The sequence below is a fragment of the Pseudorasbora parva genome, chromosome 7 (assembly GCF_024679245.1).
Source record: "Pseudorasbora parva isolate DD20220531a chromosome 7, ASM2467924v1, whole genome shotgun sequence".
Taxonomy (NCBI): Eukaryota; Metazoa; Chordata; class Actinopteri; order Cypriniformes; family Gobionidae; genus Pseudorasbora; species Pseudorasbora parva.
The window spans coordinates 22,581,183-22,603,154 of NC_090178.1; the positions used below are offsets into that span (position 1 = coordinate 22,581,183).

The 21,972-nt window shown below is 37.1% G+C and overlaps 2 protein-coding genes across 4 annotated transcripts in view; one reads left to right on the forward strand and one right to left on the reverse strand.

Annotated features, from left to right (window-relative positions):
* The first annotated feature begins 727 nt into the window (after positions 1-727).
* Positions 728-18,408, forward strand: esrp1 (epithelial splicing regulatory protein 1). Of its 3 annotated transcripts, none has more exons than XM_067448638.1 (15): positions 728-1,121; positions 1,529-1,657; positions 1,959-2,072; positions 2,186-2,300; positions 2,841-2,939; positions 3,038-3,092; positions 3,757-3,867; positions 3,967-4,099; positions 4,241-4,283; positions 5,143-5,444; positions 9,249-9,482; positions 11,876-12,074; positions 14,306-14,516; positions 15,918-16,089; positions 17,197-18,408. In XM_067448638.1, exons 1-15 carry the CDS (start codon positions 990-992, stop codon positions 17,302-17,304), a joined length of 2,157 nt encoding a protein of 718 aa, XP_067304739.1. In that variant the 5' UTR covers positions 728-989; the 3' UTR covers positions 17,305-18,408. The 3 variants fall into 3 exon arrangements, with proteins under 3 accessions (XP_067304739.1, XP_067304742.1, XP_067304741.1); XM_067448641.1 differs by having other exon boundaries at positions 11,876-12,062; XM_067448640.1 differs by having other exon boundaries at positions 3,760-3,867.
* Positions 18,409-18,553: 145 nt separating this feature from the next.
* epb41l4b (erythrocyte membrane protein band 4.1 like 4B) overlaps positions 18,554-21,972 on the reverse strand; it is a 36,473-nt gene continuing 33,054 nt past the window's right edge. Inside the window, exons 22-23 of the mRNA XM_067448637.1 lie at positions 20,570-20,664; positions 18,554-20,419 (exon numbers count right to left, since the gene is read on the reverse strand). Of these exons, the coding sequence (XP_067304738.1) occupies positions 20,356-20,419; positions 20,570-20,664 (159 nt within the window). The 3' untranslated portion in view covers positions 18,554-20,355. The remainder of the gene's footprint in view (positions 20,420-20,569; positions 20,665-21,972) is intronic.

The following is a 21,972-nucleotide window of genomic DNA, read 5'->3' on the forward strand; positions in this document are numbered from 1 at the left end:
TATATATATATATATATATATATATATATATATATATATAACAAAGATAGAATCTCTCACAGCTCTTGACCAACCACCTTCAGCAGGTATATATATATATATATATATATATATATATATATATATATATATATATATATATATATATATATATATATATATATATATATATATATATATATGATTTTCATTGTTAAATAAGTGTGGCCTATATTTTCCACTCTCCATCATAATAAAGTGACGGTAAAATAATGTGTTGGTAAGTAAAATTTTGTTGCATTGAGGGGGTTGGTAAGGCTATACTTTCTCTTTCAATGACTGCATCTGGTAATAGAGGATGTACACTCTATGACTGCTTTATAACTGCCAATTACACTTACTTAAATATAGAGGTGTTCCTTTTGGTTAATATGTATTTTATGGGTATGGATTTGTTTTGTCAGGCTGTTAGAAGAACAGTTCTAAAATGATAGTGAACTAGGCCTTGCGGCCTTTTCACAAACAGGCTCTATACATCCTGTTCGCGATTGATAGCAGGTAGCAGGTGTTAACGCTGGGTTATTTTATTAGTAGAGTGTCAACAGGTAATAAACAGATCCTGAATTCCCTCACATCATGTAGCACGAGCGAGCGCGTTTTCTGCATGCCCTGCCACGTCCTTGTTTCTCAGCAGCAGTAGGAGGGCTTTCTCTTGGGCAGGTATCTATTACCTGTGTCACGTGGGCGGTGGCCAGGTAGGGCGCACACAAAACCAGCGCGATCCAAGCAGCCATTGCGGAGCAGAGCCAGGGGTTTCGGACTGGTTTGCATTCGATTCTCACGCAATTAAAAGGCCACGGGGCACATCAAGGCGAGTCCGAACCCGGCACTGATCTGTCCGTAAGGTGTGGGGTCACTGGGCTCTTCGCTTCTCTGTCACCTGGAGTTGATCTCTAGGGTTTTGCTTTTGCTATCGGGGTGGTGACAATAGTTTTTTTTCTTTCTTAAAAATGACGGTTAATCCCGATTATCTGGTGCTTTTATTCACCACCACATCTGGCGCAAGTGGGGACCAGTTGGGATCAGATGAGAAGGAAATTGTACAGTTGGTTTGGCAAGTTGTGGATTTAGCGACTAAAAAGGTAATTTCATATTTCCCCATGATGGTGTATGCGTGTGTATGCGCGTTTGTGTGTGTTGTAATTCTGGTGGAGTTGAAAATTACTAGAAATATTTTATTTTAGCCTACATTTAGCCAATATGACAGATTTTTGTAAATGTGTACGGCCACGTTTATTTATTTATTTATTTATTTATTTATTTATTTATTTATTTATTTATTTATTTATTTATTTATTTATTTATTTATCTGTCTATGCGTGTATGCAATCTATCTATCTATCTATCTATCTATCTATCTATCTATCTATCTATCTATCTATCTATCTATCTATCTATCTATCTATCTATCTATTTTACATCCATCTATTTATTTGCCTATGTAAATGTATATGTTGGAAGTGAGCATTTCTCTCCTTTCTGCATTTAGGCTGGTCAAGTAAATGAACTGCTAGTCAAACCAGATAATGTTGAGCTTTCTGAGGAGTGTCAGGAGGGAAATGGACTCACAGAGGATGCCTTGACAACTGCTGATCCGCTTGAGGAGTCCATCGAACAGGTGATCATTCTCACATTCTCAAATAATCTGTCCTGACAGGTTGGCATTTATCTTGAAATAAGTCTGTTCTTGATTTTTATAGACTTAATTGTGTGGTTCAAAATACATAAGGATGTTTGCATTTGAGAGTGGACCATTTCAAAGGACAGTTAGACTCCAATGAATGGTTGCATAGCCGTACACACTATTAAACACATTATTTAACAGCCTGCGGATTGATATTTGCACAAGCAGCCTTGTGGGTATGTATTAAATGCCACAAAAAAAGTGCCGTTTACTCAAAGGGTGTCTGTGTGTGCAGTTGAATCAGAAGTTATGTACAGAAGTGGACGCAGGTGCAGGGAATACCTTCTACCTCTGTACAGATGGACAGCTACACGTGCGTCAAGTCCTGCATCCCGAGGCTTCCAGCAAGGTATCAAACTCCATACTGCAACTTAAGTGTGCGGGTGATATTTGTAAAAAGTGTATCTAATAATTTATGAGTGTAAATGGGTATTCTTGACAGCTTTCTTTTGTGTTTTTCAGAATATTTTGTTGCCTGAGTGTTTCTTCTCGTTCTTTGACCTACGGAAAGAGTTCAAGAAGAAATTCCCATCAGAAGGGGAATTGAAAGACTTGGAACTTCAGGTCATGGCTGACTGTATCCTTAAAAACATGTCAAATTTGATCTTTTGGTATATTTTTGTAAGTCTTAAGTGGATGAGAGTAGATTAATATAATTCTTTGACAGCCAGTGTGAGGAAGTTGTATTTGAGTGTTTATGTGAGAGAAAGATAGGCAACAGGGTGTTGGCTTCAGGATCCCAAGGTTTTGAAATGCAAATAGACTCACAATAGTGTGGGTTCAATTGAGCCAGCAATAGAAAGCCAGGAGTGTTTAGCCAACAAGCTTAAACTGCCACACCTACTCTGTAACGTCTTAATGCCTACACACAGACACACACACAAACAGAGTCAAACACACAATGCAATAGCACAGCCTTCTGCCCAGTAAGAAAGGTTAATCGAAAGTCATTCTCTCCCTCTATGTTTCTTTATGGAAGACTGCAGTTTTCAACGGTCCTTCTGCAATTATAACCCCGGATCTAGTCGTTCCTTGCATCTGTCATTAACTAGTAATTAAGGTGTCAGCAGTAACACTAAACACAGATGTTGTATTCCTTGACTTCGGTTGCAATCAGACTTGAATGTGGTTGTCGATTCTTCTCTTCATGCTTCCACTGCTTACAAAGTGCAGCAGATGTCAGAAATCGTTTTAGCACTAATCTCGGAGCCTGTCTGTAAGTTCTTACAACTATACTTACTATATTATTGTCTGCAGACATAGAGCTAATATTCAAGTGTTTTTGTTATGAACCTTCTTTATTCTTCGTCATAGGCCACAAATTCTCCTTACCCGAAAAAGTGAATGACAAGTTTGAGACGGGCACCTGGTAAGAGCTCTTTCTTATTTAAACAAAAAAAAAATTGTCTTCAACTGTGTTCAGTCAATCCTTTGACCAGTTAACGACCAGTTCTACCTTAGCAACTGTTGCCATCAACCATATTATAAGCATACTAGAATTTGTTTGTTTTTTTGTGCTGTTTTTGTAGACCTGGAAATATCAAGGAAATTAGATTTCTTTTATACAAAATATCACAGTAAAGTCATGGGATTTTCTATAATGAATATACATTTTTCTCGTTAGAACTCTAAAATATTACGATTTTTGTTTGTGAGTGCAAATTAATCAAAGGGCTATAGAATGGAGATCGGAAATGTATGTTAAAATTTTACTTTAAATATTAACACAAACTTGCTGCTGTGCCACTTCTAATTGTGCTGGATATAATTCACAGAGGATATTAGTATTTGATTATTTAATTATTATTTAATAAATCCTGAAAAGTAAATGATGTGAATTAAACTGTGTCCGCTCTTATTCACTAAGATCAGTAAGAACCACATACCTTTTTTATTATGAAGTGTTTATTTAAATAAAACTGTCAGATGTCATCTTGTTCAGTTTTATGAGAAGGGTCACTTGATATATTAAATATTTTTGCTATGCTGCTTGCTTGTATACGTTTCTGTTTAAACTGTATGTATGTGTATAGCAGTAAGATGGAGAGGGTGGATGATAACACAGTGATCAGAGCCCGGGGTCTTCCATGGCAGTCCTCAGATCAGGACATCGCCCGCTTCTTCAGGGGTCTCAACATTGCCAAGTATGCAAACAACCTACAGGCAACTCTGGTTTAATCAATTTTCGTTATACAGTGTGTGCACAGCACCAATCTGTCTGATGATTGACTGTGTGTGTGTAGAGGAGGTGCTGCACTGTGTCTGAATGCTCAGGGCAGGAGGAACGGAGAAGCGCTAGTGCGGTTTGAGAGTGAAGAGCACAGGGATTTGGCCCTGCAGAGACACAAGCATCACATGGGCACCAGATACATTGAGGTACACACACATTCATAAAGCTTTTAATACTAAAATATAATTTATAAAATATAGTTCAATATCATTTTAACCAACTGTACTGTATGAAATCCTGTTACATGTAACTTTGTAGTATTCTCATCACATTATTTTTCATTGCAGGTTTACAAGGCAACAGGTGAAGACTTTCTAAAGATAGCAGGAGGTAAAAAGAGATTTGTTTTTTGGGCTTGTATGTGGATAGGGTTGGTACGGAGCACCGCACATGACATGCAGTAAAGAACTAGTAGGCTAAATCGTGCGCATGATTTACTATTTCATTCCCTCGATTTATAAATAGTGCGCACGTTTTACTAATTAGTTCCCTCGATTTGCTAAATTGTGCACACAATTTTTAAATCGAGGGAACGAATTAGTGTAACGTGCACACGATTTATAAATCAAGGGAACGAAATAGTAAATCATGCGCACTATGTACCTTCTTGCATGTCATGTGCGGGGCTCCGTAGGTTGGCAACTGAGAACCAGTTCTTATTCTTATTCAGAACTGGTTCTTTAGTTAATTAAATTCCATGACTAATCTATTCTTATTCAAAACCGGTTCCATTAAAATAAAAAAAACATAGGAGTGTAGTCTGATTCCCAAATGATTGAGTTGGTTAGTGAATCCAAAAAATATACAGTTCAAACAGTGTAGTGTGATTCCAGGGCAAATGAAAAATCTCTCTTTAGTGAGAATTGATTTACACTTATTTATTATTGATTTATTATTGAAATGGCATTTCTTTTTCCACATATGTTTTCCTTAAAATAACTAAAAAAGCTAAGGAACTAGAATAGTTAACAGAAATTGGAACAGGAACTCCTTTTCTTTCCCATCCCTGTATGTGGATAATAATGTGCTAGTTCTGCTAGTATAAGGGGCGTTGTTTTATAAACCGTGTATATGATTTTATTTGAGTTTTTGATCTCTTAATGTTATTTGCATTTGTTTTAGTTTGTCTTGTGTCTTTTTAGCTTCACGTTGAGAGGCTTACGAATATGTGTGAATTTCTGACTGACAGGTACCTCTAATGAAGTGACCAATTTTCTTTCGAGGGAGAATCAAGTTATCATACGCATGCGTGGGCTTCCGTTCACTGCCACCGCAGAGCAGGTTCTGCAGTTCTTCTCCCCGGCGTGTCCAGTGACGGACGGCACCGAAGGCATTCTGTTTGTACGTTTTCCCGATGGCAGGCCCACTGGGGATGCGTTCGTCCTGTTCTCCTGCGAGGAGCACGCTCAGAATGCACTGAAAAAACACAAGGACATCCTGGGCAAGAGATACATAGAGCTGTTCAAGAGCACTGCGGCTGAGGTGCAACAGGTGAGAGAAGCACTTCCTGTTTATTTTGAAGTCATCAGTTGAGTGGAGTGTTTTTTTAATTGGTTTGGATGGTTGAACAGACTCAGAGAGGGGGGTAAGTAAAACGTGAGTGTACAAGACTGTACTCTAGCTGAACGGCCCTGCTCACTGAACAAACACTCAGCTCAGTAATCTGTAAAAGATTAGCTTTTCAAAAGCTGTCATAAACTCTCTTAGTCCTCCTGTTCTTCAATGTAAAAAACCTTTAAAGTTTCATTGTTACTAATTTTGGAGTAATACTTGGAATTCATTCTTATTAATTTTTAGCTGTCATGATCAAGCCAAGGCTACTAAACCATTGCATGCAGTTGGGCTCAACTTAACCTGTGTTTGAGCAGACATTGCGTGTTTGACTATCTCAGCTGTGTGATTATAATCACATGTAAGGGGTTTTTGATACTCAAGGGTGTGTCGTTAAAACATAGGAAAAGAGAATCCCATCACAACCTATATTAGTAGTTGGCTGTTAGGTTATTTAATAAGTATAATGTTTACAATTTAATCACCAAATGATACCAAAAGACAGATAGATAAACTTATTCAAATTTAAAAGGAAACTAAGCCAATGTGCTTAAAGGGTTAGTTCACCCAAAAATGAAAATGATCTCTTTAATTACTTACCCTTATGTCCTTGGACACCCGTAAGACCCCCGTTCATCTTCGGAACACAAATGAAGATATTTTTGTTGAAATCCGATGGCTCAGAAAGGCCTTCATTGACACCAATGTCATTTCCTCTCTCAAGACCCATAAAAGGCACTAAAGACGTCGCTACAAAGTCCATCTCACTACAGTGGCTCTACAATCATTTTATGAAGCGACGAGAATAGTTTTCGTGTGCAAAAAAACTAAAAAACGACTTACATAGTAATGGGCCGATTTCAAAACAAAGTTTTGAACGGTTATGAATCAGCGTATTGATTCATGATTCGGATCGCTTGTCAAACTGCCAAACTGCTGAAATCACGTGACATTGGCGATGATGCGCTGATTCATAACCATTTAAAATTTGTTTTAAAATCCCATTACTATGTAAGTCATTATTTCGTTTTCTTGCGCACAAAAACTATTCTTGTCGCTTCATAAAATTCTGGAAGAATCACTGTAGTGAGATGGACTTTGTAGCAACGTCTTTAGTGCCTTTTATGGGTCTTGAGAGAGGAAATGACAATGAACGCCTTTCTGAGCCATCAGATTTCAACAAAAATATCTTAATCTATTACACAACAAACTGCAACTGGTCCTGCTCTTTTTTCTTTCTTTTTTTTACAACAAGTACATTTACCAGTACATAAAAACAACCAGATTTTGTTTTTAACTGTCTAATAACAATATACATAACTGATTTGTTATTTTTTTATAGCTACTTTTTGACACCATAAATATATAATCAGTAGAATTACTCACCCTCATGTCGTTCCAACCCCGTAAGACCTTTGTTCGTCTTCAGAACACAAATGAATATATTTTAGATTAAATCCGAGAGTTCTCAGGCCCCTCCCTAGACAGCAATTTAATTAAAACTTTTAAGGCCCAGGAAGGTAGTAAGGACATTGTTAAAATAGTACATGTGACTACCGTGGTTCAACCTTCATTTTATGAAGTGACGAAAATACTTTTTGTGCGGAAAAAAAATCGAATGAAAAAAAATACTTTATTCAACAATATCTTCTCGTCCATGCCAGTCTCCTGTGCTGTTGACGTAGTGTTGACTGTGGAGCACTTTCGAGTTCTACGGCAGAACAGCGGTTCACCATTGGCTAGCTCCTGTGTCAGCATCACACGCATGCATCGTGGTGCTCCCTGTGAACAGTGTCGGCCAATGGTTAGCAGGAGTTCTGATGTAGCATTTTAACAGCTGCGATATATTTACTACATCAACAACTCAGAAGACTGTCATAGATGAGAAGAGATTGTTGAATAAAGTTATTTTTTGTGCACAAAAAGTATTCTCATTACTTCAAAAAATTAAAGTTGGACCACAGTAGTTACATGGACTCTTTTAACAATGTCTTTACTACCTTTCTGGGGCATGAAAGTGTTAAAACATTGCTGTCTATGGAGGGGCCTGAGAGCTCTTGAATTTAAAGGTCCACTGAAATAAAAATGTAAGTTTTTTAGCAGTTTTTTATGACTGTGTTTTTTATGAGTTTTTTAACAGTTTTTTATGACTGTGTTAGCCTTAAAGTTATGAATAAGCTGGTATGTTCCAAAACTATGATACAATTTGCATTTAGGAGATATAAGCACTCAAAATGTACAGTCTCCCACTTCCGTTGAAAACGAATCTCAGATTTTGGGGACATCATCGCAGACTTCACTTTCTCGTCAAAGCTCCAGTCCAATCAAAATGCTCTCTAGAATCTAAAGCCCGCCCCCTACACTGCCGAAGTTAAGGCTGAAATCGGTCAGGAGTTGTTAACACACATTTACTAATTTCTACATGGTGAAAGGCACATAGCACACTATATATGTGATAGGAAACGATTCAGTGTAAATATACTTTCATTTGAGGTGAATAAAGTCTGTTTTCACGTTAGTTTCACAGCTGCGCACACACCCCAAGGGCTCTGGTCTAAATTTAGATGAACTAAATCTAAATATGATCCAGCGCGGATCATATGCGCGAGTCCGCGCAGACAACAAACATATCGACCCATTTGAATTCTGCACAGAATGCTGCATTTCAAAGCGATATGGAGGAGATTATGATGGTAAACAGTGTTAGAGGAAACTGGCTTAACCAAACAGAGAAGGTCCGCTCTTGCGCTCTAGTCAAACTGTATATTAACGAAACGCTATTGGCTGTTTCAAAAAAGGGGAGGAGCTGCTAACAGCTGGAGCCGTTTTAGGGGAAATTATGTCAACACACTGAATAATGCAACACGTTTCAAGGCATTTCATTGGGCCTTTAATCAAAAATATCTTCATTTGTGCTCTGAAGATGAACAAAGGTCTTACAGGTTTGGAACGACATGAGGGTAATTAATGACATAATTTTAATTTTTGGGTGAATTAACCCTTTAACTCAACTTATTTTAGCTATAAGCTGACTATGGGGAAAAGTATGAATATTTGTAAAATATATGGGTTTAAAGGGATTATAGGTTTATCTCTAACAAAGTACAGATGGTTTAGACCAGTCTGTACTGATTTAATAGAACAATAGAACAGGTAAAACATTAAACCATCACGACACATAGGAAACCAAAGTTATGGTTTGGCTTGCTCAAACAAAAAGTGCATGGTTTTGGAGGCTTAATCTTGTAGTTCCAACAATTCTAAAACTGGTCCAACATACATTGGTCAAGTTGTCTTCATATTATGGCATTTGAGGATATAGACACACCAATCTTGTGTTTGCATGGTTTCAAGTTTATTTGTATAGCTGTTTTCACAAAACATTGTTTCAAAGCAGCTTTACAGAAAATGCTTGTTTTTACAATTTAGACTCTAATAATAAAAGGAAGAGTTCTATTATCAGCCAGAGATGAGTTTATATGTCCATATGCCATATAACAGCTGTAATGTAATGCATGTATGTTATGAGGTTAGTTAACCTTGTGTGTTCAGTTTAGCAGATAGAACGAATGTGTTAGGCAGCAATGGCAACTTGTGCATGCAATTAGGATAATATTACAATATAAGGATAATGGCAAGCAGTATCAGTGCCTCCAGTTAGAACTCAGTTCGTCCATCATCAACAGGAGTTATAAACAGGCAAAAATTTGCAGTCATATATTGTAACCGGCATTTGTGTTTCAGGTACTGAACAGATACTCATCTGCGCCGTTGATTCCAGTGGCCCCATCCCCCATCCTGTCTATTGTGCCACCGCCCACATTCGTGCCCCAAACGGCAGCAGTGACAGGTGTTCGGGACTGCGTGAGATTGAGGGGTCTGCCGTACGATGCCAGCATCCAGGACATTTTAGTTTTCCTGGGGGAATACACTGCTGATATCAAACCACATGGAGTGCATATGGTGCTTAACCAGCAGGTAAGCACACAGACCAACTTATATCCTTATGAACTGTTTACTAACTGTCGTTACTGACTTTGAATTCATATGGAGATAATCCAATATAATAAACACACACTCAGAGAGGTTCCTCCCTTTGGCTCAACCAATCCATAAAAATGGGTGGTTAATCAATCAGTGCAGCAGCTTTTGTCAGGACTTGTGTTTCTTCATTCCTTTGTAATGTGTTGCTGTCATGCATTGGTTAATACAATAGTTTAAAGCCTGCTGAAGAGAACTAAACTCAGACACACAAAAAGCTGGCTTGCATATTTTCAGCTAGACACAGTGATTTTAATGATTTTGATTACTCTATTTCCTTAACAGTTCTATTAATGATTATTTTAAACTACCTTCCAAATGTTTGAAGTCAGTAAGATTTTTTTTAAATGCTTTTGAGATAAGTCCCTTATGCTTACCAATGCTGCATTTAATTGCAGTAATACAGCAGATACAGTAAAAACAGCAACAAAATAGAAATAAAATGTTTTCTATTTTAATATATTTTAAAATGTAATTTATTCCTGTAATGGCAAAGCTAAATTGTCAGCAGTCTATAAGTCTTAGGTGTCACATGATCCTTCAGAAATCATTATAATATGCTGATTTGCTGCTCAAGAAACATTTATTACTATTATTATTATTATTATTATTATTATTATTATTATTATTATTATTATTATTACAGAGATACTTTACAATAAGGTTTCATTAGTTAACATGAATTTACAATGAACATTACTTCTACAGCCTTTATTAATATTTTTTCAACATTTACTAATACGTTATTAAAATCCAAAGTTGTATTTGTTAACATTAGTTAATAAACTGTGAACTAACTAACTAACTAACTAACTAACTAACTAACTAACTAACTAACTAACTAACTAACTAACTAACTAACTAACTAACTAACTAACATGAACAAAGATGAATAAATACTGTAACAAATGTATTGCTTATTGTTAGTTCATGTTAATTAATACATTAACTACTGTTAACAAATGAGACCTTATTGTAAAGTGTTATAATTGTGATTAATGTTGAAAAAAGTTAATCTGCTTAATATTTTATTGGAAACCAGGATTACATTTTGATACATTTTATAGCAACGTACTAATATTTAGTCACTTTTTAATCAATGCAAAATATTTTTATATTTATTATATTATATACAGTACATATATTATTTGGTCCCAAACTTTTGAATGAAATATTTAATTGCCACGTGATAAAATTATTTAAAACAGTTTTTGTTTTAGTTTTTACATTCTGTTTTCAAAATGCAATTCAATAATTATATTGGATTAACTATATATTAAACAACAATAATAAACAAATAGAAAAGTGGTAACATATTTCATTAATTTCTTTTAAATATAAAATACTACTGAAAGCTACATATTTACTACACATTGTCAAATGAACCACCATATGTTGGTTTATCAAAATAAACAATTCATAGTTCATGTATTGGACTGTAGGACAATTGAAACAGTTTGCACTGATTTTGAATCAAAGAACCCATTAGAGTCATTTGTTTCAGGAAAAGAAATACACTGCTTTTTGATTCATTGAAAATAACTGGTTCTAAAAGAGTCATTACTTGTTCTGTAAATAAAATATTCACATATTTTCATTCACATTCACATGCCTGGTGCTGTAGATTCAGTAGCAGTAATGTTGTTTCTTTGAATAACCTGTGCAGGAATCTATTACAGGAAGTATTCTAGTGGCCTATGTTTTGAGTGAGTTTATATTAAAGGAACTGTATGTAAGAAATGTATTTCAATTAATCATAAAATGGCCCTGATATGACTAGATATTAAGAAATCGTGTTAATTTCAAATACTTATATCACTGACAACAGTAGTCCGGCCAGGATATTGTCATTTAAAAGTTGTTGTTGCAGCCCTCAAATTATGTTGGCATGTTGCGTTTTGGACTGAAGCTCCACCCTCCACCTATTTACCAATTACGTAGTCAGCAGTGTTTCAGCATCCGGGTTGCCAGATTTGCTCTAGTTACCACAGCTGCAGCTACAAACGTTCCTGCTGGAGCCGCAGCCTATCTGGCAACCTCGAGTCAGGGGGGAGAGGGAGAGGGGATACACCGCGCTACAGTCATTTGAAAGTGATTGCAGTACCAGTTTGGCCACATTCTTACATACACTTCCTTTAAGATTAATTATAAGATCCTTATTATGATAAGAACCAGTTTTCTGTTCTTAATAAACAATCGCTCCTGAAAAAAGATGCTGGAAAAAAACCAGTGAGATCATCGATCAACAATTTAAAACAGAAACACATCATGTACACTTGTTTAATTCTTTTGAAACTTGAGTTTATGCATTTGTTTGTGTGTTCGGTCAGGGTCGTCCGTCGGGTGATGCTTTCATCCAGATGCGGTCAGCCGACCGGGCGTTCTTGGCGGCCCAGCGCTGCCACAAGCGCAGCATGAAGGAGCGTTACGTGGAGGTGTTTGCGTGCTCCGCTCAGGAGATGAACATCGTGCTGATGGGGGGAACGCTCAATAGGAGCGGCCTCTCGCCGCCACCATGTAAGTTACGACGTAAGTGCCGCTGGGCTCTGGGGCTGCTTCTCTCAGCTGTGTGTGCGGGTAGGTGGCGCTTCACGCCTTCCTGTTTTTTCCCCTTTCTTTCATTCATTCACTTATTCATGCATTCATTTGGTGGGTGTCCTGTCCATATTTCCTGTCCATACAGGAATGGGCATGAGGAGCAGTAGGAATCTGGTTGGGTGAATTTTTAAAAATTTGTATTCATTTTAAATCTGATGAGTTTGTCAGATGCTTTTCCACAGCGGGGGAATGGAGGGCTTTGATTTGGGGGTGATTCAACAATCTTTCGAAATCTAAATGTGCACAAAATTTCAGTGCACATCAAAATGCCACCAATTGTACTTTCAAAAGCATGGTGTGTCAGGGAAAGGCACTTTCTCTTTGATTTTAGTTTAGATTTCTTTCTTTCTTCGGTTCTAATTCTGGATAGATAGTCAGCTCGGTAACTTTTCTACCCCTAATGGCCAACAGCGGCACGTAAAATCCTCTGTATCCCACAGGTTGAGTCTGGTTAAAGGTGCCTAAATGCCTGTGGCGGTGTGCTGCGTGTTGAAGGGTGGAGGGAACATACCTGACTTGTAGCTGCATAATAATGGCAGATATTGACAGATTAGGGTTAAGGTTCGCTGCATGCTTTGTGTGAGATATACAGTCGGGATATATTTTAATATAAATACTTTTCTTGTGCTAAACTGGTGTTTTTCAGACAAATTACATTCACTGATAGATGAGATTTGTAATTGTACCTGCTGCAGTAACTATGAGACATGCTTAAATTTAGATGCTGGTTCACAGTGTGACAGGTTGAATTTAGGGTGACCTTTTGAGGTGGCTACTGCTGGTGGCTACACCGTTGATTTGCAGTGCATTGTTCATTGTTTGTATCATAAAAAATTATTGCATGAGCCTCTGATGACAAACAATAAACAGTACTCGAAAGCAGTTTAATGGCGTAAACACTCATTGTAACTGGCTTAGGTTCAGTCAGGACCACACCCTTTAATTGGTTGGCAAAATACTTTGAACAAGATATTATTAATTTTCCCCCCATATTTTTGTCTTTTAATTCTTACTTTGATTATTTAAATTTTTATTATATTTTATTAGTAATTATTTAAAGTTGTTCATTTTAGTTGTTCATAAAATGGTATGCAAATTTGTCAACAAAAATAACATTTAGTTTGTCATTTTAATGTGAAAAAGACTAAAATAATAACAGTATTTATATAATAAAAATATTATTTAAGTTCATTTTAGAATCAAGCTTTTAAAAAAAGTTTTCAAGTATTTTTGAATGCTTTTTTAAATAGACACTTGTATTATTGATATACTAAATTAAATAACCATGATTAATATTGTGTTCCCTGAAGAACTGTATGTTCTTCAATAAAAACAAGTTATTGAGGGAGGAAAGAAAGAAATATGATTTCATTTACATCTTGAGTTTGTGTTTTTTTAGCATTTTATTTGAATATAATAATAATTATTATTTAGCAGACATTTAAGTTATCCTGTGGGCCCCTTGGACGTTTGCTGAGTCCCCTTGTTGAGAATCATTGGCATAAAGGTTGAGTTTGAGTGAGCAAAAGCAAATCAGTTCAGTTATCAGTGTTTAGCTCAATTCTTGCTGGATTGTTAAAACACTTTAAAATCATTGCTAGCGCATTGTTAACAGAGTGAGGCAGGGATGACGTCAAAATCCAGAAGATTAATTTGCCACTGGTTCCCTCAAGATTTCCCTATGGGTTTTTATAATGGGGTTTTTACATTTATGAGTAAAATATGGTCTGTGGTAAACATAACATGATGACAATACTTGAATGTTTTGTTCTCGACATCATAAACTGCACACACTCACACCCCAAATGCTCTTATCTAGTTACTTATTAAAAAAATATGTTTTTGAAACATATTTTGAAACAAAATTGTGTGTATGGATGTGTGTAATTTTATGTTATAAAACAGAACAAAAATCTTGAGGGCACCAGTGGCAAATGAGTCTTCCGAGTCTTGACGTCATCCCTGCACCACTCCATATCTTGCAGTGTTAACTTTTCTAGTCATATTGTCATGAACCATATATCTTATTAAAAATATTTACTTATCTCCGTAATGCAATCAAAAAGATTGACGCTACAATCTCGTCTGATGTCCATAACTGGAAGCTTCAATATTGTTTTTTCTCTCAATAATTCCTCAATATCCCACCTCCCCCATTTCAGGTTTGTCTCCTCCATCGTACACGTTTCCTCACGGGACAGCTGTCCTTCCAGCTGGAGCTGTCCTTCCTGCAGGAGCAGTGCTACCGATGGATCCGACAGCGATCTACCCCTCCCAGTTCCTGCTGAGTCCCCGGCACCAACTGGCACCAACAACGGCCTTCTACCCCGCCAGTAACCAGCTGTACATGAACTACACCACCTATTATCCCAGGTAAGAGTTATATCTATTAATGTTGTTTTTCATTAATAATGGATAAGCTATTGGATAAGCCATGGACATATACATATGCAGTGTACGAGCAATACTTCACTGCAGTTTCATTTACAGAAGATGATTAATGGTTAATTGAATACCATCTATCTTTAAGGTAATGATGTGTCTACTCTAGTCAAAGTGTTGTTACTTTCAAGCCAGTGGCTGTGTACAAAAAACAAAACTGAGGAATGAAGCCATCATAGAGGCATAGATGTATCCAAGGTTTAAATATTTGCTTAGCAATATCTAGAATTCACTTGAATTGCCTCAGAAATGTCTGAACCTGTTTTTAGGTGGAATCTTCATAACGATACGTGACTTCCTTACCTTTTGGACAGCCAACATATGTCAGAATGCTCACCAGTAGTAGTCTTATGTTTACTGAGAGGTTTCACAAAGTTTGACTATTCACATACTACCATTGTGTAAGTGTGTATGTTTGTGGTTGAGGGTAATGTAATGTGTTTTGTGGGATTGTACCTCAGAATTTGTTGATGAGTTGCTCAAATAAAGCTCTAAAGGCTGAACATAATGATGACTTTGTCTTTAAGAAGTGCACAACCAGGACTGGGTGTGTTTACAAGGCTAACGTGCTACAAAGTGAGTGTGAGTCACACCCCGGTTAATTAACATAGCTATAATGTGCATTTTAGTTCACTCCATACTGGAAGAACTGGTTCAGGAACTGATTGTTTGTGTGAGATTTAAGGAGCAAAATATGATTATCTTGCTTGAGGAAGGCTACAAAGAAAGTGGATGGAGCTCCACAGAGTAAACTATCGATCTTACACAGCAGTTGATGTGTGATTGGAGCAGGTCTATTTGATCGAGCAATATAAAATAAAATATATAAATCATATCTATATGCTCAAGAAACGTTTATGATTATCAATGTTGAAAAAGTTGTGTACATTTTTTTTAGAATTCTTTGATGAATAGAAAGTTCAAAAGAACAGTATTTATCTGAAATAAAAAGCTTTTGTAACATTATACTACCATTTAATTGTTTTGGGTCGGTAAGATTTTTTTTTTTCTTTTTTTGAGGGGGGAACTTAAAGAAATGAATACATTTATTTAGCAGGGATGCATTTAATTCATCAAGTGAAAGTATAGACATTTATGTGTTGCAAAAGATTCATATTTCAGATAAATGCTGTTCTTTTGAACTTAATAACTGAATTTAAATTATCATTCACAATATTACAGCTTTTTTGTATTTCTAATAACATAAATGCAGCCTTGGTGAGCAGAGGAAGACTTCTTTAAAAACATGAAAAATCTTACCGTTCTAAAACTTTTGACCGGTAGTGTGTATTTTTACATGCTTTAGCTTATTTGCTTTTTGCTTTTCAACAGCCCACCTGGCTCCCCCCCTAACATCAGCTACTTCCCTACTGGCCACACCCCTTCGGCAGGCTCTGTCATCTCGGCCCCACCCACAGCATTAATACGAATGCAAGGCCACATCCCTTCCCACGCTTATAATAGTGGGGTTAAAGAGATCCTCAGCATGGTCCATGGGTATCAGGTGAGTCTAAAATACACCCACAACTTGATTATAATACCAATGTGACTTCAGGAATGGACAGGAATTTCGTTAATGCCATTTCTCTGATAATTTAAGTTCATTTCCTGCCAAAGAGCAAGTAATTCAATTATTAACGGTTCACTGATGACCTCTGAAGAATTTAAATGTATTAGCAATGAACTTCAAATGGGCTTTCATAATGTTATTGAGCGCCACTGATCCAAATACAAGTCCTAGTTTGTTCCACATCAGAAACTTATGTATGTGTGTTTATAAGCAGGGCAGGGCTGGTGTGTAGTGAACATTAAGGTGTGTCCTTTGCCCTGCAGTGCTCAGCATTGAAGATTTAGATGCTTTAGTGGGTTTGAGTAACAGGATCGCATAGTTGCATTGTCACACCCCCTCAATGAGCTAAACAGGTTCCTCTAGTATAAATTCACTCTCACACACACCAAGCTAAGGTGCGGTGCACATTGGCCTGCTCTATCTTGACTCCGATTTGACTTCTGACCGTCTGTTCCATTGCTTTGGGAAGCCAGTGTTATTATTGTGCCCTTCGAGATCAAGTAAATTAATTCCTCATATATAAACTATATATATATATATATATATATGTGTGTGTGTGTGTGTGTGTGTGTGTGTGTGTGTGTGTGTGTGTGTGTGTGTGTGTGTGTGTGTGTGTGTGTGTGTGTGTGTGTGTGTGTGTGTGTGTGTGTGTGTGTGTGTGTGTGTGTGTGTGTGTCTACATGACATCTTTAGCAATTATTATATTAATATAGCTAGTACGTACTGAGTAGTACTGTGAATTAAACATAATATTTATGTTTCGTAGCGGACACCATATATTTGACACAACAGGAGTGAAGCCTTCTGTTAGTTTGCCTAATGGGATAATGAATCCATTCTAAAAACAGCTGTGGCTCCTGCCATGCACACCCACAATGTGCGTCTTTCCCATGCAGGCTGTACATTCGCCTCAGGCGGTGTGCTAGTTAGTCAGTAGGAGGGCTGTCACTCATTTGAGGTGGGGCTTATTACAAATAATGAGGCATAAGCATCTCGTGAGGAGTCTCTTGAGTAAATGTAATTTTTTTCTGTCTCCTTTAGCCTGGCAACACTGACTTGGTAACTCTCCCTTCTATGCTGTCAGCCAAGCAGCCTATGGGAGACCAGTCTGTAGGAGGCGGAGCCTATCTTGACTTGCAGTTGCTTTAAGCCAGTCTATTGACGAGGCCACGCCCCTGTGGTGGATTCAACAAACCCCTCAAAACAAAGCAGTTTATGCCATTTATGCTATTTATATGAGAATTTTAAAAAGAATTATATGTATTTTGACATTAATGTATATTGCACATTGTTTTTTTATGCATTAGAGCTAATATTCTGCTCATAAGGTTTTTGCTGAAGACGTGTGTGTGTGTGTGTGTGTGAGAGAGCGAGAGAGAGAGAGTTAATATGTTTGTGTACATGCACATGCAGTGATGTTCACTCAGGAAATAGCTTCTCAAACCAGGGTCAACACATTATAGCTGCCGAATCAAAGGCAAACTTTCACTGAAACCATAAATTTAAGCCAAAGGACCGTAAAAAAAGTGTGTTAGTGCCTCCCTGTTGATGTGACCCTACCGTGAGTATGTGTGAATGCGTAGAGACCTTCTCAAGCCTCTTTTTTTCCTTTCTTTGAAGGTTTTAATTTGCATGAAGTTTATAGAGCTAGCTGTTTAAACATGTTTACAAGATTCGCCAAATCCTTACACCACGCACAACACAGTTTTGTGGATGTCTGAAACATGTAGTTCTGTAAGTCATTTCGCCAAATATAGCTTAGAATCAGAAACAACTTACTTTTGTGCTTTATACGCGTGTCTGTGTCATGCATCAGAAAAATACGTATTGTCCATACCAATCAATGTACAAAATTCTATAGATAAATGTGCTTTTTTATGTGTGTGTGTGTCGTACATGTAACCCAATTGATGAATGTGTGTGTGTGTGTGTGTGTGTGTGTGTGTGTGCACAGTAACCAAAAGTCAATGCATGTGTGTTTATTTACTGCACTCAGAGAGTGTTTTCGGACCTGCTGTAATCCACACAGGTGTATTTTTTACCCATTGTCTGTGTATTAATGAGAGTGTTTGTGTGCATCTGCTGGAATGTGAACAGGTTGATTTTTTTACCTGCAGCTATATCCCATCTGTACCCTGTTTGTTTAAGCCAATGTGCCTCATTTATTATACTCTGCTTTTTTTTTTTTTTTTTTTTTAAATACTAGGAGTAATTTGCATGTTTAGGCTTTTATGAACAGTAGGAGTAAAGTGTATGACAGAGAAATATTCAGTGTGATTTATTTGTACTAGTACCCAAACATGCCAACAGGCAGTAGTTAAAGCAGAAGCACTACTAACTCATGTTACCATATTTGTAATTCTTAACATAAGTAGAAAAAAGAAATCAAGAATTTGGCTGTTTGGAGAAAGTATTATTTTATTTAGATATTTTATAATAACTTAAAATAAAGTAAATGTAACAATATTTCAGAGGGATTGAGTAACTGGCTCACGTTTGTATTTACATTTCACACCTAAAAAAGTGATTGAGCTACATGAAATATAATTTTTTCCAGTGTGGTCATATCAAAATATTAACACTGGAGTTGCTCTCCCTTATGAGAATCAAGTTGTATACAAGAAAATAAAAAGTTTACATTTTGTTTGTTGCTCCTGCTCTACTTCTCAAAGGCAAACCTGAAATGTGTATTTAATGCCCTCTAGTGGGCAACGTGATCATCAATGCTTGTTCTCCTCGTCCGCACTTCCGGAAATATCTTCCTTGTTTTTAATATTAAAAGAGAGAAAGGATATTATTTTATAAAACTGCAGTTTCATATGAAATGTATAATAGGGATAGCAGTACAATTTCCCACAAAATATATATATTAGAAACCTTTAACTTTGCATGACATTAAAGCACATGTTCAGAATAGAATACCAACTAGCATACTATTAACTGCATGCTGCGCAGTACACACTATATATACACTGTCTAAAAATAGTATCTGATGCAGTACAATATATAAGGGCACGTTTTAAACCTAGTTTGGTTACATGACCTCATTATGCTTTCAGGTTAAGTGGCGCTAATTATATCACAAATAAGTTAATTTAATCCAATTTAAAAATGTTGACTAAGTGTCCTCTCTTTTTTACACTTTAAAAAAAAACATTTTGTGTAAAAAGGCGTTTAAATATAAAAATGTGTTTTGGGCTGGTTAATTAAACAGTGATTTAAAATAGATTAAAAAATTGCAGCTGTTCACAAGTCGCATTTAAAAATGCATTGTGTTGTGGGATATAGTGACCCAGGCACTGTGCTCTCCCGCACACTGTGGCTGCATCCGAAATCACTTACTTTCCTACTATATAGTAGGCAAAAAAACTGTAGGCTATGCAACAAGAGAAGTGTGTCTGAATTCACAGTACTCAGAGTAGGCAAAATGTACCAAGATGACCTACTTCTTCAGGCGAGTTTGAAGTTTGCATACAATGGACACTTTACTATTCCATGAGGCCACAGGAGAGGATTTGTAAATGGCAGAGAAGCAACGTAACTGATGCTGGTAGGTCGCATGACAAAGATAACATGCCAAATGTAGTATGTCCAGATTACATTCATACTACACATAAGCATACTACATAGAACATACTTTTTTAATGGTGATAAAATAATTACTTATTCAAAATAAGTACCTAATCAAGAGAGTGTGTGATTTCGGACACAGCCTGTGGAAGGTCATCCAGGTATTTTGCATACTGTGCACAGTATGTATACAGCATACTACAGAGATACGGAGTATGTTTAGTATAGTAGTATGCTATTCAGAACAAAGCCAATTACAGTAGGCCTATACATTGACAGCTTTAAGCGAAGCCGGAGGCGTTTAAATTAACTCTGCCCTTCAGGAAACCATTGACAGATTATAAAATATTGAGAAAAATAAGTGATAAGAATTATTCAAAGTTAACCAGTCATTATGTCAGTTTATACAGCGCCAATGCAGATGCCATGCTATGAACAGAACAAGCAAACAAATGTTTCTGAAAACCCAGCTGTGTGGTATTAGCAAAATGCTAAAATAGCTCTTATAGCATAGAGGTTTTTTAGGTCTGTTTACTGTGTAACAGTGAAATAAATTAGTGCATTGAGTTAAGGGCTCTCTTTTCAGTCTAGTATTTGTTGTCTGTAAGTAGATGTGTTGTGTGTGTGGTCTCATAGTTCTGTCATTAACAGAGCCCTCAGCAGTTTCTCTCTCTCCATCCGCAGGTCTTCAGAGCTTTACACATACAAAGACAAACACATTAACAGAAAGAAGGATGGGAACAATCAGAGAAAACAGCAACAGATGGAAAGGAAAATGGACAAACATGCATAAAAAAATTAAGATATGAATAATCAAAAAGAGCCTGTTGTGTGTGTATGTTACCTTTCTGTATGTGTCGCATATGGTAGCAGGTGAGGTACTGGACTGGGGAAAAACAGGGGGGAGTTGTCACGCTCCAAACATGGAGTATCCTTCTGCTGTGGAGAAAAGAAAGAAAAAAACAATGTCTTTATATGGTCACCTACAGTATCTGCAGGGCTTAAATTGGGATTTAAATTGTGATAGAACTTTGCCAACGAACCAAACAAAACTTTTACTGCCTATCAGTAGATTCATATCAGAAACAGTGGTTGCATTTTATTAGTATTTTGTATGTTTTAAAACATACAGTATCCATCTTTTTTTCAACACAAAATAAGCTAATTCCTGTGAAGAGACTTCCAATTGATTAACCGCTATAGGTGAGTAACTAGAAGAGCAAAGTAGTTATCAAAGCAGTAAAACTATTTGTTCTACAAACCACCAGTGCGTTTATGATTATCTTAATAAAATAATATGATAGCAGTTTGCAATATCAACGTATATCCCAAAACTACGTATATCCCATTTTGAACTAGCTAAAAATGTAGAGCGGAACATGATTTTGTTCTTCAAATATGATTGGATCATTGGATTGTTGTGGTTTGCTGTTACTGTGATCTGATGTGAGAGGTTGTCCTGACCTCATGAAAGTAAACATGAGAGGAGAGGAGAGGAGAGGAGAGGAGAGGAGAGGAGAGGAGAGGAGAGGAGAGGAGAGGAGAGGAGAGGAGAGGAGAGGAGAGGAGAGGAGAGGAGAGGAGAGGAGAGGAGAGGAGAGGAGAGGAGAGAAAAAAACAAAAAAGTGGTGACAGGTAGCAATAAGAGGCCGGAAAAGTTAAATGTACATATAAGGAACAGCTGGAGGACCATTTTGCAACTTATTAGGTCAATTGGCAACATGACTGGGAATAAAAAGACCCTCTCAGAGTGGTATTGTCTTAGCCTGTCAAGCCAGACCCACATCAAGATGTTTGGTCTGGAAACTCCCCATAGACAGGGCTCAATCCAAGGGTCGGGATAAACGGTTGTCTTTCAAACTCCCTCTGCACGCGATAGGATAGCGCTACACCAACCAGAGCAACAAAGGTGAAACAGAGCTAGTTGATAGATTAAACTTTCGCCGTATCCGGTCGGCCAAATTCTGAACACATCTTCCCTTTTTAAGAATGACTTCAGTGCCGTTCTTTGTTCTTTTCTCAGAGAAAAGCTTAACTCCAAGTCTTCCAGAGTCGCGGTCAAAGCTGATTCGAAAGATCGCCGCCGTTCGCCAGTTTCTGTGTTTACTAGAAGCACGCAAGCACTACTCGGCCGTCATTTTGTTACGCCCCGCCCACCGACTCTATACACGATGTGATTGGCCCAACCAGAGTTTGGCTTTTACAGCTCAGAAGTGTATTGAGAGTTGTTAGACGACATTCGCGGCA

Bases quoted from the DNA above. Each gene is read 5' to 3' on its own strand.
- esrp1 (XM_067448638.1), top strand. From the start codon at position 990: ATGACGGTTAATCCCGATTATCTGGTGCTTTTATTCACCACCACATCT. The intron at 2,073-2,185 runs GTATCAAACTCC...TGTGTTTTTCAG, and splicing joins ATCCCGAGGCTTCCAGCAAG to AATATTTTGTTGCCTGAGTG. The intron at 4,100-4,240 runs GTACACACACAT...TTTTCATTGCAG, and splicing joins TGGGCACCAGATACATTGAG to GTTTACAAGGCAACAGGTGA.